The sequence below is a fragment of the Canis aureus genome, chromosome 1, assembly GCF_053574225.1.
Source record: "Canis aureus isolate CA01 chromosome 1, VMU_Caureus_v.1.0, whole genome shotgun sequence".
NCBI classification, from domain to species: Eukaryota; Metazoa; Chordata; class Mammalia; order Carnivora; family Canidae; genus Canis; species Canis aureus.
Window position 1 is genome coordinate 92513754 of NC_135611.1, and position 15991 is coordinate 92529744.

General features: G+C 37.2%; 1 protein-coding gene across 37 annotated transcripts in view; it reads right to left on the reverse strand.

The window, feature by feature from the left end:
- RFX3 (regulatory factor X3) overlaps positions 1-15991 on the reverse strand; it is a 287131-nt gene that overhangs the window by 58844 nt on the left and 212296 nt on the right. For all 37 annotated transcript variants that reach the window (XM_077908536.1, XM_077908547.1, XM_077908603.1 and 34 more), the window contains 2 exons: positions 12351-12470; positions 727-848 (listed from right to left, as the gene is read on the reverse strand). In XM_077908536.1, the coding sequence (XP_077764662.1) occupies positions 727-848; positions 12351-12470 (242 nt within the window). The remainder of the gene's footprint in view (positions 1-726; positions 849-12350; positions 12471-15991) is intronic.

Consider the following 15991-nt stretch of genomic DNA (forward strand, 5'->3'; position numbering starts at 1 on the left):
CCACACCGACAAACACATGCACACACAAAATACATACACACGTGCATTGTTTGATAGCTTGTGTTTATCTTGATCTGTTGTAAGGAAGCTATGCATATTCATTTCTAGAAGAGTTGTGGATTAGAGTGCCATGTTTTGCACCTGTAGCTATGACAGGAATAGGCAGATTGTTCAAGCTTCACTTCCTAGCTCTTTAAATAACAAGCAACATGTATAGCATCGACAAAATTACAGAAATAGGATATATTGTGATCAACTTAAAAGAATAACTGTCTTCTGAAAAGTTGATGACAATTTTTTTTTCTAACCTGAGACTACACATTTACAATTCTGTACCCAGGAAATGAGAATTCTCCTTGGCACTTGGAGTTAACTACTGAAAGAAAACAAGATGCAACTTTGATCACAAAAGCCCAGTTAATACAAATTCTGCACAACAACTTCACAGCTATGAGTCTTTAATTCACATGCATTTAGAAGTCCTACACAGCTTGAGGTTTTTTTGAGAAGCTCTAGTGAACAGGGAAAAAGTAGAAATCATCTAAAATTATTACGATATGCAGAGTTGCAGCACACACACACACACACACACACACACACAAATCTTTCTGTGTAGTTAGCATTCATGATAGACACAGTGCTTGGAGAAAACACTATTGTGCTCTGGTTTTCAACATCTTAGTAGCAACTATACAACTATACAATGTTTTATACACCTTAACATACCTAAAAACTGTTGATGATGTTGACTTTGGGCTATTACAGTTTGTTCAACAGATGTGCCAGTCTGCTGACCACTTCCTGTGAAACCATCTGCAACCCCATCCACTTTCTGCATAGGCTTGTACCTAAAAATTTTAGATGGGAGAAAACAAATAAATCACATTATTCCTTGTTTTTTTGCACTATACAAAACTCCCAAGGCATCTGATTTTACTCTCCTTTCTTTAACGTCTCATCATAGCTGGAGGATTGTTTCTTCCTGACAGTCTCATAAAGTTAGGATGAAGAATTCTTTTCAATTGTGAAAAGCAAAAGGGAGGAGAGACTTGGGAAGGGGGCTAGTTTTTGAAAATTCAGAAATTTGTCTAAGAACAAAAGAATTAGGAGGCATTTCTTCAGACAGAGGTGGTAAAGATGCCTGTGATTACATGCAGTGTGAACATAACTTTTAATGGGCCAATGGATCAAGAGGAAATACCTGAAATACATTGGGACCTTAATCTGAAGTAACGATCAAGGAGCTGGGGCCTGAGAAATATTAATGAATGGCTTTCAGTGAATTAATATCTCTCATCCAGGATAAGGCCAGAAACTACCATACTCTTTTTCATAATTCCTAAAGCCTCCTATGCATCTCAACACAATCATCTCCATTGACCCATACCCTCGTCTGCAAATACAAAGACTGTACACATCAGCTCGCAGCAAAATACATGCAAGAATCCACCTACAAACCTAGGTTTACCAAATTTAAAAAATAAAAAGAATCAAAGTCAGCTCCAGGCATGCATTTATCTTTTGGTCCTAGTTATACAAACTCGTGAACTCTCCCACTAAGACAGAGAAAACAGGCTCCAGCAGCATGGATGAGAAGGGAAGGCCGCTGGGAGAGAAACAGCACACATGAACAAAAGCTTGGGCAAGTCTCCTAAGATGAGCAAATACAAAATATGAAACAACTATAATTTCTTCTAAGGTTTCATTTACTTCATGTTAGAGATTTAGGAAAAAAAATCAGAAGAACATAAAAGATTAAAATCTACCATAAGCTTAGTACCTACAGACAGCATTCACTTTGTTTATTCTCCCATTTTTCTCCATTTCTAATTATATTTATAAACAAAACCATCTAATATTCTCTCCACCCAGACACAACTCTAACATTAATATCGTAAGTCAACTGCATCACTGATATGAAATTACTGTAAATAAAACAGTGTCCCTGGTACATGAACAAGGTGTACCTAAAGGCACCTGCACTCTGATGACAAATATGAGATGAATGGACCTGATGAGACATCGTGCAAACTAATGGTCGGGCTGCATTAGGAAATGACTCAATCTTGAATGTTATTCATTAGAACTTAGATAAACAAAACTTGCAGGAAAAATTGTAGTCCCTCAGCATGACATTTACATTCATTTCTTCTGTGACAGTATCTCACAGAGAACTACGAAAAGCAAACGTAAAGTCAGAAGGTGAACAGGGTAGAAAAAGAGGGCAACACACTTCATCTGTGTTATCATCTTCATCATGGCCCTGTGCCACCCAAATGTGGATTGTTATTTTCTAATGACACCGAACAATTCAAATCTATTTTTTTTAGTTAATGGAAAAAAAAAATCTCAAAGTGCCTTTTCGTAGGAGCCATACCAAGTGATGACAGAAAGGTTAGTACTATAATGTGCTGGAAGTGCCATTTATGAAAAACTGAATTATTATTATTTTTTCCGTCCTTAAAAAATCATTCTAGAGAGGTGAAAAAGATGGGCAAGGACTTTGGAGTACTCATGTGGGGAAGCAGTTGCCAACCATTCTATTCTGGAAGACTTGAATGATTTCATCCTTGGGGAAGTTCCTCATCCAATCCATTCAAAGCTTCATTTGATTTTAATCCCCCTTTTTCAGGTATGAAATTTTATACCACTAATAGAATAAGCTAAAACTCTTTAAATGTGTTTCTCTACTTAATTTAATGGAGTTTGGGATCCATGGAGTTAATAAACAGAAATGGTTAAAAGGATTTGAATTTTTTACCTTGCAGAAGGGAAAATGGAAGTATTACCTACTGACTTCAATTCTATTAAATTTTAATATGGAATTCAAGAGTAATTTTGAGACTTTGCCCAGCTGTGCTTTATCAAGCTTCCCTTGTCCTGCACAGCATCTAGGGTACCATGCATGCTTCCTAAGCACAAATGTCGAGGTCAAATTTAACCATAGAAGGAAATGATGTGTATTCCTTTTAGAGTGTAAGTTTTCAGAGGACAGATGGTGTGTCACAATCTACTTGCACACAGTACTCATCAAGCCTGTAGCCCACAAGCAAAATTATCTGCTTCCTCAGAAAGATGGAGACAGAGGAAGTTCCTAAGGGAAAGAAATATGATATTTTTAATAAGCACTCAAAATCAGAACACATAATTAATGTATGATTATGCTTCATAATAATGATATTGAGTGGGAAGCACTGATTAGAAGTACACTATATTATACAGGAGATGGAAAATACATCAAGATTAGCTTGTAGATAAAAAGGAAGTTGGTAAATTCTGCAGAAACTGGGCAGGTCAGTCGGTACTCAAGAACCGATCCTATACAGGAAAGGTAAAGGGGGGAAAAAAGAAGTATAGTAAGAGCTGGGAAATGAGTGGATTTATTCCAACCATAAGAGTAGCAAGGTTAACAGTGGATCGAACAGATACAGTTTGGTTGCCTTGCCAGTAGGACCTCTATAGACCAGAACTTTTTGTTGAATCTCCTCAGACAAGTCTGAGAGCAGTGTGGGCCATAATGATTTCAGGACGGGCAAGAATCTGGCTCAGAGACAAGAGGAGTATTCCTGTGAGCCTCTAAGTCTGAGAGAGCTCCTTGGGAATGTTGATTTTTGCTTTTCCTGTTTTGTCTTAAGTCATAAGTCACTTAATGGCAATACTCAGTGCCTTGCTTGACAGGGGACTGGCCCTTCAACAGAATCTCTAGAAAATCAGAAACACCAGACAGAGGAAAGCTAGATGTTCATTTTCCTGATGATTCGTCTAAGGAAAACATTCTATCACTACCATCTCCTCAGAATTGTGAAGACCCAACTCTGAGGAGAAAGTTTAATAGGAAGTCAAGAAAAGCCACATTACAAATAGGCTGAACAAGATCTGTGGTAAGTGATTCTTCATAGAAGGAACAGTTACAGATGATATCATCAGACATTAGGTCCTGAAACCTAAATGTGTATCAGTACCTGGGTAGCTTTTCAAAAAGCTCAAATGCTAGGCTCAGCCTAGATCTACCCAGCAAAATCTCTAAAATGGGGCTCAGCAATTGACAACCTTAACGAGCCTCCCAGATATTTCTTTGGGGAGCCTGCACAGAACCACAGGAGACCCTTAGCCCAATGTAACTTCCTTCAGCCCAACGTTCATGTCAGAGAAAAGTCCTTTTTTATAAACTAAGTGCTCAATTCTCAATTTGTGCCCAAGAAACTACATTTGGAATATAAAGAAATATCACTGAGTGGATAATAAATGAATAAATGAATGCTCTAGGTAACACACTTCATTTTATCATGCCACCAATTGATGGTAACATGTATCACATTAATTTAACAAACATTCTTATTGAGTATTTACTATGGGGAAAGCACTGCAGGGGCATGGTTTCGAAAAGGCTGTGTATAAACAAAATTTTTCCAGGATTTTTTTTTTTTTTTTTTTACATTCTATTCACTTACTGGAGCATCAACATTATGTGAACCCTGGTTGAATTTCAACTGACCTTTTATAACGGAAACCCAGTTCTCAGACTTCCTGCCTCTTTCAATTCCTCATAAGGTACCATTTAAACATTAAACCATAAAAACCAGAGACACTTTCTGTTGAAAAAAATTCTTTGTTGAATCCTTTAAGCAAACTGAACTCTTTAAGTATTTAAGAGTGTTTTCTCTCTTCATCCCATTTCTTTTGCAGAATCAATATGTTTAAAATCTTACACTAGATTCTTAGTGCCCCTCAGTTGTACAATGCTCTGAGAAAGACCTGTGCTTCATCAAATGAAGAAACAGCTCTTGGTTTCCAAATTAGTAAGAGGCAAATGATAATTTTAACAGCTTGCAGCTCCATGGGCAATCAAAGCTAAAGTTGTTAATGATTAAGAAATCAAAGAAAGTCTAATGCTTTAATAGCGGAGTGTATGCATGAAACCTGTCACTAACACAGAAAACACGGAAAATTGTTAGGAATCTTCCCCCATGGGGTTAGTCATAGCTGTTATTTAGAACTTGGACAGCTGGAACTCTACTGTAAAATAATATCTAATTCTGTCAATAATCTCACATGTACAGACATTAAAGGAATCCAAGGAAAGGCAAAGGATGGCCCATAATTACTGTATTGTATTTATTATATTTAGCCGTACCATGATTTTCAATGGACTAAATGAAACATTTAGAAAAGACCCCCTGAAACAGGGGAAAAATGCACAGGCAAAATGCAAAATGCAAAATCTCAACTGCATAGGTCAACAGTCTTTGTAATTCTAGAAAGTACACAATCCTGATCTGCATGAACAAATCTAAATGTTGAGCTCATAATCAGGGCAAGAAGCTAACATTTTCTACTGGAATCTTGAGATTGTCTTTGGAACAACTGTTCCAGAAAATCTTGAGATGACTTGAGGTCTGAAACCATGTAAAAAATGAACAGAGGAAAATACAGAATGCTGAGAATGCCTTTTTTTCAGAATATGAACTGACTCCTTGATGTCACACTAAATAGGTCTGTGTCTAAATGACTTCGAACATCAACCCTGCTGGTTAATGACAGTTACTCTGTCTCTTCAATTCTTGTTGGTGGCTCTTGAAGTACTTGCCTCTTCATTAGCTCTACATCTATAATTGGGTGAGGAGAGGAGGGAAAAATTAAATTCTGATGGGGTAGCTATACTGATTGCAGCAGTTTTAGTAGAAAATGTGGGAGATGTAGGGAAAGGAGGAGGTTGAAGCTGTCTGCTAAAATAAAAACTGGGGGGGTCATTCATTCCTTTAACAAATATTGAAAGAGTACTGACCATGTGCTTGGTGCTCTCTTAAGGTGCTGAGGGTGTCATGTTTAAAGAGGCAGACACTATTTTCTTCTCATGAATTTCTTCAATGGGTCCTCATCACAAAGCCAATTTGGGATTAATGAATAGAACTGGTACGGTCTTGCTACAAACCTCTACTGCTCGCCCTTCCTGTTAAACTGATTCTACAGGGATGCCCCCACTCCTCCTTTCTTTGGAAAAATAACAGCCTGACTCTACCTGATGTCAAGAGGGCAACAACCCCAGAAGAGGACCACCTGAGGCTCTGTCTAAGGAAAAACAAATTAGTGAGCTTCTCGCATATAGCAAAATTAAATGGGCCTCAATTTCCTTATCAGTAAATAGCCCATGTAATTGCCAAATGAGATCTTGCATAGAGTGCTTATTGAAGGACATTTAAAATGCTCAATAAACATTTATCAGGAGGACAAGTGGTGACTGTCACCATTAACAACTTTACACGAATTACTATAGTTTATAATTACTGAATCGTGATTAATTTTGATTCTCTAATCTTTGGTGGAAACTATCTTTACATCAGGGACTGCCATAGTGGCACAGTGAACATTAAATTCTTCAGTGCCAAGATTCCTCATTTGTTTCCAAAAGCCAAAGGCACAGGCACCTGATCACCTTCCCACCCAAGACACCCGCCACCCCTTAGCTGCCTCAGGGCAATGCAACAGCCCTAGATGCTTAGCTCTGTAATGATCCCCAGGTATTCATGTTCTAGGAAAAGGAGGATAAGCTATTAGCATCAATCAAAGCTAAAAACCACTGGCCTGAAGGTATAAAGAAATGGGAAGTCAGAAGTTGCATAATTGCTAGGGTTCATTCTTCTCTTAAACAGCCTTATTCTTAAAGAAATAGTGTTCTCTCGGGCACAAAATGTAATCATATTAACAATATTAATTTACCTAATACTTGAATGTTTCCAATTATATATATATGTATATACATATATGTATATCTGTATTATATATATAAATACATATAAACTAAAACACTCTGTATATACTTTTTTTTCCACCTGAACTTCAGAACAATGTGAGGTAGTTTACTATTAATTTCCATTTTGCAGATTGAGAAACCAAGGTTCGGTGAAGTTCAGTCACACACTCTGTATAAGTGCCGAAGCAGCCTATGCCCACAACCCTATTTCCCAATTTTAAACACGGGGTTCTTTCCACTAGTCTGTGACGTCTATATTAAGGCAGGTCTTCCTCTTCTTTTTTTCAAAAGATTTATTTAAGAGAGAGTGAGAGAGAGAGAGAGAGAGAAAGAATATAATGAGCCAGGGTGGTGGGGCAGCAGAGGGAGAGGGAGAATCTCAAGAAGACTCCCCACCATACGCAGAGCCCCATGTGGGGATCTCATGACCCCAAGATCATGACCTGAGCCAAAATCAAGAGCTGGACGCTCAACTGAGCCACCTAGATGGCCCCTTATGGAAGGTCTTCTAATAATAGGGATTCTCTCTCACTCCTCTCACTCCTTAGGAACATGTGTGCTTTCACATCTGTCTAGAGCAAAGCAAAAGCAGCCCTGCTGTACCATCTTGCCAGTTGGCCTCTGTTTCCCTCCTCTCAGTGCCACAACGGTTCCTTCTTTCACAGAATACAATTTCTATGAAGAGACCATTCAGAGAGGCAAGAGATGACACATGTCCTCATTAGCTGGGACATACTAACCAAAGTGTGATTTTTCCTTTTATTTCATGTGCAAAAATGTATTACATGGGTATGTTTCTGCTTGAGTATCTTCCCTCTTTGAAGGTGGCATTCTTATAAGAACAAAGAAAAGAGGACTAGGTTCTTGCCCTGGTTGTTCTATGATTGTGGGTAAGTTATCTACCATGATGGACTTCAGTTTTCTCATCAAGAGGATGAACTGGACTGGGGGAATCTCTTTCCTCCAGCTATAACATTCTATGATTCTATAGTATCTCTTTTAGTGTGATGGACAATTCTGTATGCAACTGCTGGTTGTTATGTGTTTGTTGAAGGAATGATAAATGTACCTTAATATTTTGAGAATGGCTACTGGGATCAAACACAGCCTAGCAAATTGTCAAAAGCACTTGGTTCCATTCCACCACTTTTGCTACAAGGATTTGGAAGAATAATTCAAATATGTATGCCAACACTCTCTAGGTGCTCCTTTTAAATATTAAAAATAAACTGCAGCAAACATTTTTACTTGGTTTGTAGACCTGAGAAGTACTGATTTCCTTTTTGCTCTGTAATAACCTAATTTATTTATTGTCTAAATTAGGGCAAGCAAATTATCCATGAGTGAATTTCCTTGAAACTGAAGATTACATTTAAGTGCAGAAGTAATTTTCATATGAAATATTTTCAACAGAAGATATTAAAAGAAAAAAATGATTACACATTCTCCTGCTTTCTTAGCCAGGATGCTTGGCCTCTTCTCGATTACCTATAATGTCGCCAATATGCCAAGGTTACTGCACGTGTTAGACTAGATTCTAGTTACTAGACTGAGGATACTCAAAACTACTGGAGTATCTAGGTCTTGTCCCTAGCACTTGTCTCTCCACTGAATGTGCACATACTGCTGTGCTGATTAATGCAAAAGCAAACAGAAGACCCTTGTCACCTTGTCAATTACATTTCCTCTTGCCAGCTGTTCTATCTCATGATTGCCTATGAATCAAGTGAGCTCTAATCTGGTCCTTTAGCTTAGATACATGGATGGCTTCATCCTCAAGTTAAGCTCAACTATGGGCTCTGTGACATCTGTTTTTTCAATCAGAGGCTGTTTCCGTTTATTTCCAGACTTACGGCTATGTTACATATGGTGGTGTTGCTGGGAATCAGATTTGTAGACTAGGAGAAATTTCCTCTACTACCCTACCAAATCTTCAAATGAGATACCAAATAAAAGGCGTTTAAAATCATTAATTTATACGGAACAATAATCATTATTACTTCTCCGACTATGATTCCAAACTTAACAGAAAAATGTACCAACTGAGCTCTAAACTTCACTTCTATCACCACATACACTTGAATTTTCATTCCATAAGGACACATAAAACATATAAATTTATACTACGGAAGATGTGCACATGTAGATGCATACATTAATGCTCAAGGCATTTAAACAATCTGAATATTCTAAAATATTAAATACAAGTGGCTGCTGTAAATATTTTAAACCTTTCACATGTCACTTATGTTTTAACAAGAATGGCAGGCTCTTCTTATGTGAAATTTAATATATTCAATAGAATCATGTGAGTTTAAGCCATAAAGCAAATGATACGATACTTTCTTTTTCCATGGTCCTTCAACAAATACTCTTAACCCTGACATCCAGACTTAGGGAGAGAAACTCTCTCTCTTCTGTCCAAGTGTTTCTGCACAGTGGGTAAGTGGCTTCACTGTAAGCCAATGATGTGGCCAGTTGGTAGAATCCTTCAGAGAGAAAACAGAAACCTCCCTCTGTCCTGCTAATCCCAGTGAGGGGTCTATGAGGTCAGCAACACTAACAATGCAATCAGTTAGCAAGACACCATTCCAAAAACCAGTGCCCATAATCCAAAACTCATACCATTTAAAAAAAAAAAAAATCAGTACAACTGGCCCTTGAACACGTGTTTGAACTGTGCAGATCCACTTACATACAGAATATTCTCAATAAATACAATGCTGTACATGTATTTTCCTTATGATTTTCTTAGTAACATATCCTTTTTCTAGCTTTATTGTAAGAATACTCTATATCACACATATACCATATAAAATATGCATTAATTGACTTTATATAAGGCTTCCAGTTAACATTAGGCTATTAGTAGTTAAGTTTTTCGGGGAGTCATAAGTTATACCCAGATTTTGGACCAAGCAGGAGTCACTGCCCCTAACTCCCTGTTGCTCAAGGGTCTACTGTACTACTTTGGTTCTCTAACATCCTTATTTCACAAGAAAGCAAACGCTATAAGGAACTAAAGTTGGTACAATGTATTAACCTCCCTGAGAATTTTATATCGCTTCCTAAAATACATCCACATTATGTCTAATTCTAAGAGCAATTATAGCTAGACTGAGAAGGCAGAGTTTCATGGCTTGTTAGCTTTAGAGCTCTGGAATGTGTTTCTTAAAGAGACCCTTCCAAGTCCTAGGTCTTACTTCCCTACCCCAGGCTTTGGTGCAAAGAATATCCCTTGAAGACGTACATTTCCATGAGAATTTGCTAGGATTCTTTGCAGGTAAATCATGGGGAGAAGTAAGCTTCAACTATCTTTAGTGCAATTTATCAGATTTTGGTTTATATTTAAGTTGAATTAAATTGACATTGAATATATGTCATTTTTGTTTTTTTTTCTAAGATTTTATTTTATTTATTCATGAGAGACACAGAGACATAGGCAGACGGAGAAGCAGGCTCCCTGAGGGGAACCCAATGTGGGATCAAGACCTGAGCCAAAGGCAGATGCTCAACCACTGAGCCACCCAGGTGTCTCAAATATATGTTATTTTTTTTTAATATGTTATTTTTGAATCAGACTTTGTTTTGCTCTCGGCCCCACCACTCCACTGTGCAGCACTGCAATGCACAAGTGCAGAGAACACACCAGAACCTGAAGTCTCTAAGTGTCGCTGCTAACCAGTGGACAACAGTCATAACTCGAGACAATAACATTTTATTACAATTCACACAAACTCCACCTCCATATAAGGGACTGTTATATGACTTATTGTATTTTTTTTTTTCCCGAGCCCTTATATTGTCACTGATTATACCTCCAGAAGACAGAAATTAGCAATTTAAAAAATAAGGTCAGGGACCTGTGAATCAAACCACTGAGATAACCTTCATTTAATAGCCAATCCCAAAAGGACGCTTCAGTCTGGAACGCTAACACCAGAAAGTATGATCATGTTAAACTACTTAATAGATGTCTTTACCTCCAGTCCACTCCCACTAAATAAGTCATCTCTCTAAAAAAAATAAAATAAAATAAATCTACAAGTTTCGTTGTTTTGCTCCAAAGCCTTACACTACACAGCTTCAAAGCTATATTGCACACAAAGAACAAACTTACAAGCTGCGAGTACAACTGAATCCCCTAAGCTATGAACCAAAGTATGTTTTAAATCTCACCTTCTGCTGAGCAACTCAACCTTCTCAGTTCTGCTTCTGCCAGGTCAGCCTCACCGAATCACACAGTACTTACCAAGGACATCCTGGACTTTACCCCCCACCCCCCATGCTCCTGTTTACCTGAGTCCCTCTGCCTGAGTCCTCCTCTTCCTGATCCCTCTGAGTCCCCCTCAAACAGCACTTACTCTATGACACTTCTCAATCCTCCTCTCAGGGTCTGCTGAAAATTCCTCTGTATTTCAGTAGTTCCTGGATCAAAGCTTTACTTCAGCACCTCTCAGACTGCGTCACTTAAGAAAGAAAGTTCTGCAGGCCTCCCCTTCTAGTTTCTTAACTTCTCAAAGTTAGAGACTGTGTCTTCTCTGGGCACATGGGGGTCTAGCAGGTGGCAGAGATGCAATCAGTGCTTGCTGATATGGAAAGAAAGGACTGTGTGATATATTCTTTCTCTGGCAGTGACTTAGAGCTAATGCTTCCAACTGAGCTAGCATAGATGCGGAGGGTACTGGCTAATTATCCCAGATCAACAAATCAGGCAGAATGGGACAGATCATCTGACTACCTGTGTGTGTACAGGCTTCCTTCCTCTTACTTAATTCTGCACGCTCAATTGAAAAGAAAAATTATAACTAGTATTATGGCTGAGCTATACTGATAAAAAGGAAGAGATTTTTTTTTTTTTCATTTTTCATTTTATTTACTCCAAACTGTAATATAAGCCACATGAGACTAGAAGCCTCATGGCTATGTAACAGCAGTATGGGCTTATGCAAATCATTTAACCTCTCTGAGATTTATCTGAAAAACAGAGCTATTAAGGGTTTGATTGTCCCAAGGCCAGACTAGACTGAGGTATTTTTCTTTTTAATTCTAAGATCTATGATTCCTTCCTTCCTTCCATCCATCCATCCATCCATCCATCCATCCATCCATCCATCAATGCTTGAGACCTCTTATAGCTCTAATACTCACAATTCTTCATTTTTGAAAGGTGGATTCAAAGAAAATGTAAGAAGTCCTAGAGATTTTGCCAGAATTCATACTATGTCAAGGAGAGTGAGGGAGGTTGCCAGCAGCAGGAAAGGAACTCACCAACACCCGATACAAGTTTCTGCAGGTGGATTTGCTTGGGTTTGCTCCTTACGTGTTGTGTTTGGTTTCCTTGGCTGCATAGTTTGGGATATCACATTTAACTTACAAAGGGGGCCAAACAGGTTGTCGGATAAGAAATTTTAAAAAGATTTGGAAAACAGACAGGGTGGACGAAACTCTACTCCATCATATTTGAGAACTGTCCATGGGCAAAGCACGCTGACAACAGCCATGTTCTTGCACACTTAGGTATTTGCTCTAGAAAAAAGTAGACTGCACAACTAAAGAAATACATAGCTTGGACAAGTCAGGGATCATTCCAGTCTACCTTTGTTTCTGTTGCATAGGCTGTTGCCTCATAGCCATATACTGCATGTCTTCTTGCAGACGATTCAGAGGGGAATCTGGCTTGACACGAATCCCATAGTAATGATACTTGGAGTTTCCTCTTCATAAAAGAACAACAAACATTAGAGACACAGAAAGTCAGTCAAACCAATATTAATCATACAGGATGTCCATTTGGCTTCACATTGGGAAAGATGAGGTAAAAGCAACATATTTGTATTATATATTTATGACCTGCCTGTTCTGGATCACCTGTATATCTTTATGGTGGCTACATATGAAAAATCAAAATAAGGTTCCAAATCTGTTGGCTCAGGGCCCTGCTGAAAGTCTTTCCTCATAAACTTAAATATTAGTACAGTAGCCCACTTAGTCCATGTAAGTTACACTTCTCAAATTTGTATTTTACATTTAATTTAGAAGGGGTAATGATGGAAAAAAGGTCTGGCCACTAAAAATTCATTAACAGGATAAAGGGTTGTGTGCTCAATGGGAATTTATTATAAAGTGGTTATACAAAACGAAGAAAAGAAATCTTGATTCTACTGACTCAGGTAAATTCTCCATTTTTGCAAGTTCTATTACTGCAGGGATGGTGAAGGTAATTTCACTGATACAGAATGTTGTAGTGAAGTTTACTATTTATTATTTTGAAACCTAAAAGGAAGCAAGCATTTAATCCATTGATTTTGAAACATATCCTATTAGTCCCTGTCCTAATGAATTCATACCAGTTTTGTGGGCTGAATAAGATGTGTCACAACAAGCATGGGGAAATTTCTCTGTGAAAATGGGCAAATTTCCACCTAGATGAAAACTGTCACAATTTCCCCATGTTCACGAGAAAGACCACGTTTGTTATTAGAAATGACCAAGTTTTGCTCTGAATGAAATTTGCAAATTCCTGCAAAAATAACATTTTAAATATGTAAATTTTTGCAAAGGGAAAATAGTTTTTCACAGGTCTATATATAGCAAGACATCAGCTGCTTTTTCCATTTTTTTCTTTCATTTACAGAAAGAAATGCAAGAAGAGTGTGGATTAAATATTTTATGTAAAAATAGAACAGAATTTTACTTCCAAAATTAAAGAACATATATCAGATGAAGCCTATATATTCAAAGACATTAAAATCTTATTATATAAATAATATTGCTATTTTTTTTAAGTAGAGCATTTTAATATCTATCTAGTTTTGGCAAAATATAATGAAAATTTAAGGCCTTCTACTTTTGTAGAGATTAGATCTTATCTCTAAAATCCACTGCAGAAAAGAACAAAAAATAAAAACAAAAAACACCAACTAGTAGTCTTCTCTTTTACAAACAGGAGAAAGGTAGGAAGTAAAGTAGGGGTGGGAAGCAGTAGATATTCCATAGGGGCTATAGCCAATGACAGCTACAGGGTAAAATGGCGTCTCTCTTTGTAGACCGAAATAGATAAAGTGTCTAGTTTCTTCTCCGTTGCCTACAAATCAGCATTTTCATTGGGTTGGTGGGGAGATGGTTGGGGGAGACTTGAATGTTCCATGGTCTTCTCTACTTAAAAACTTGTTTTGCAGATGGGTTCTAACAAAAGGTATCTCTTGATTTGCCTTTGTTTAGGAACATGGTGATTTTATCACTTTGCTTCATAAAGTTGAGAAAAGGTCTAGTCTGGATTTGAATTAATTCACCAGATTATTTTATTGATGAACAAGTAACAGTTATGCACATAGTTCATTAAAAAAAAGGTATCTGAGCCAGTTTGCCTCATGATTCTCAATACTGATTTTCTTTCTGTTGTCTGGGTCAGGAGTAGTAAATGAATGCTACACCACTTTCCATGGTAGACTCTCTGGTGCTTTGCCCTCATCATTGTCAGTGTTTCAAAGTTAGAGTTCTGCTGTCTTCGTAACATAACATTTGCTTAAGCTTTCCCCATATGATTTCTTTTCTCCATATTCTTCTAGGTTTTCCTTTCTATCTCTAATTGACAGTTTTATAAGGAACAGGAGACACAACTGTTACACAGTGAGGGGGAACAACAGAACATTGGAAAGTCAAGGCAGCAATATTGTAATATGTACTTAGAGAGTATGGATTCCACTCATTCACAAACCCAAACAACCCCAATTTTGTCCCTTTCTATTTTAAAGATGTGTTTCAAGGTTTGAATGGAGCCTCAAAATAGGACCCACTGAAATCCCTCTTAGCAGTGAAAGGAGAACAATACTATTAGAATGGTGAATAAAGCCAGAGTCTCAAAATATTGGGATGGTATGCATAATTACTGAGCCTTCGGCTAGGGGATAGTAGGGGAGATGCCCAAATAATGATTTTTGTGGTTCTGGGAAAAAAATATGAGAGAAGCAAAGAGCTTTTTTCAAGGGATTGGAAGCTTCAGTTCCTCTAGCTGGAACAGACAATCATATTCTCCAGTTTAAAATATACTATTTTTTCAAGTATAGGTAGAAGAAAAAATATTTATGAGGGTACTGAACCTCCAGCATTCTGAAAGCTGTACAATCATTTGAAATGCAACAGAAAGGAGTAATTCATACTTTGAATACACATAGACCTCATCAATGCCATAAAGCTGACATGTTCTCTTTTTTTTTTAGCATAAATTTATAATGAAGCCAATGACCAAGGATCTCTTTATTTTATTACAAATATTAAACACTCTTTACTAGAATACTAGGAGCTGTGACTTAAAAATCAATGAGGGGTAGATCCTCTAAATGTTATACAGTGTAGCATCTTTATTTTTATACTTTTTAATATGGAGTTCTGTAAGATTAGGATATAAAAAACATCCATATCCTTCTGCCCAGCTTCTTAAAGTATTTATGTTATGATAATCTGTAAAAATTATAGAAAGGCAAAAGTGAAGCTCTACAGTTCCAAGTATTATGTTCATCATATTTTGATTAGTAAAAACATTCATGTCTCTTTCAAAAGGAAAGAAACGAGAAACTAAGAATCTTCTTCACATTGTTGGTGTCCGTGCAATGAAAGCACACTATATTTTTATTTCTATACACATACGGTTTCACAGTCAAGAGTTTAAAAAAGGCTAAGAAAGGGTTAGACAGGCCATGTATTAACTGAGGGCTTCAAACTCCCCAATTTTTCAAGTTCACCAAATGATTTTTAACTGATCTCCAGAAATGAAAAGAAAAACTCAGCTTTAATTTCTTACTCTATTCAAACAGAAGAGTTATTTATAAAGACATTGCAATATAATTTTGCAAGAGTCAAGAGATAGTTTTCAACTGACTATATTACTTATTCATCTCTAGTCTGATGATTTTTAAAAAGAGAAAACCGTGATATATCTTCATCTTTAAGGCACCATGTGTAAATCTTACACTAACCGTTTGACTTGCTGATGTCTATTATGATTTGAGAATCAGCTCTTCTCAAAGCTGTGCTTGGTTATGTTTAAGACAACGCATCACTCTGCTTTGGCAATATCCATAGTGAATAATGACCTCTTCATGAGAGACTGTATAAACTGAGCTATTTCCTTATTTTTTTCTTTGGATGTTATCTGTAACCAGGCACTTTTGCTCAAACGATATACCAAACTACTTTAGTTTGAAAAAGAGGGATTGGTTGATGATCTCATTTTTTTTT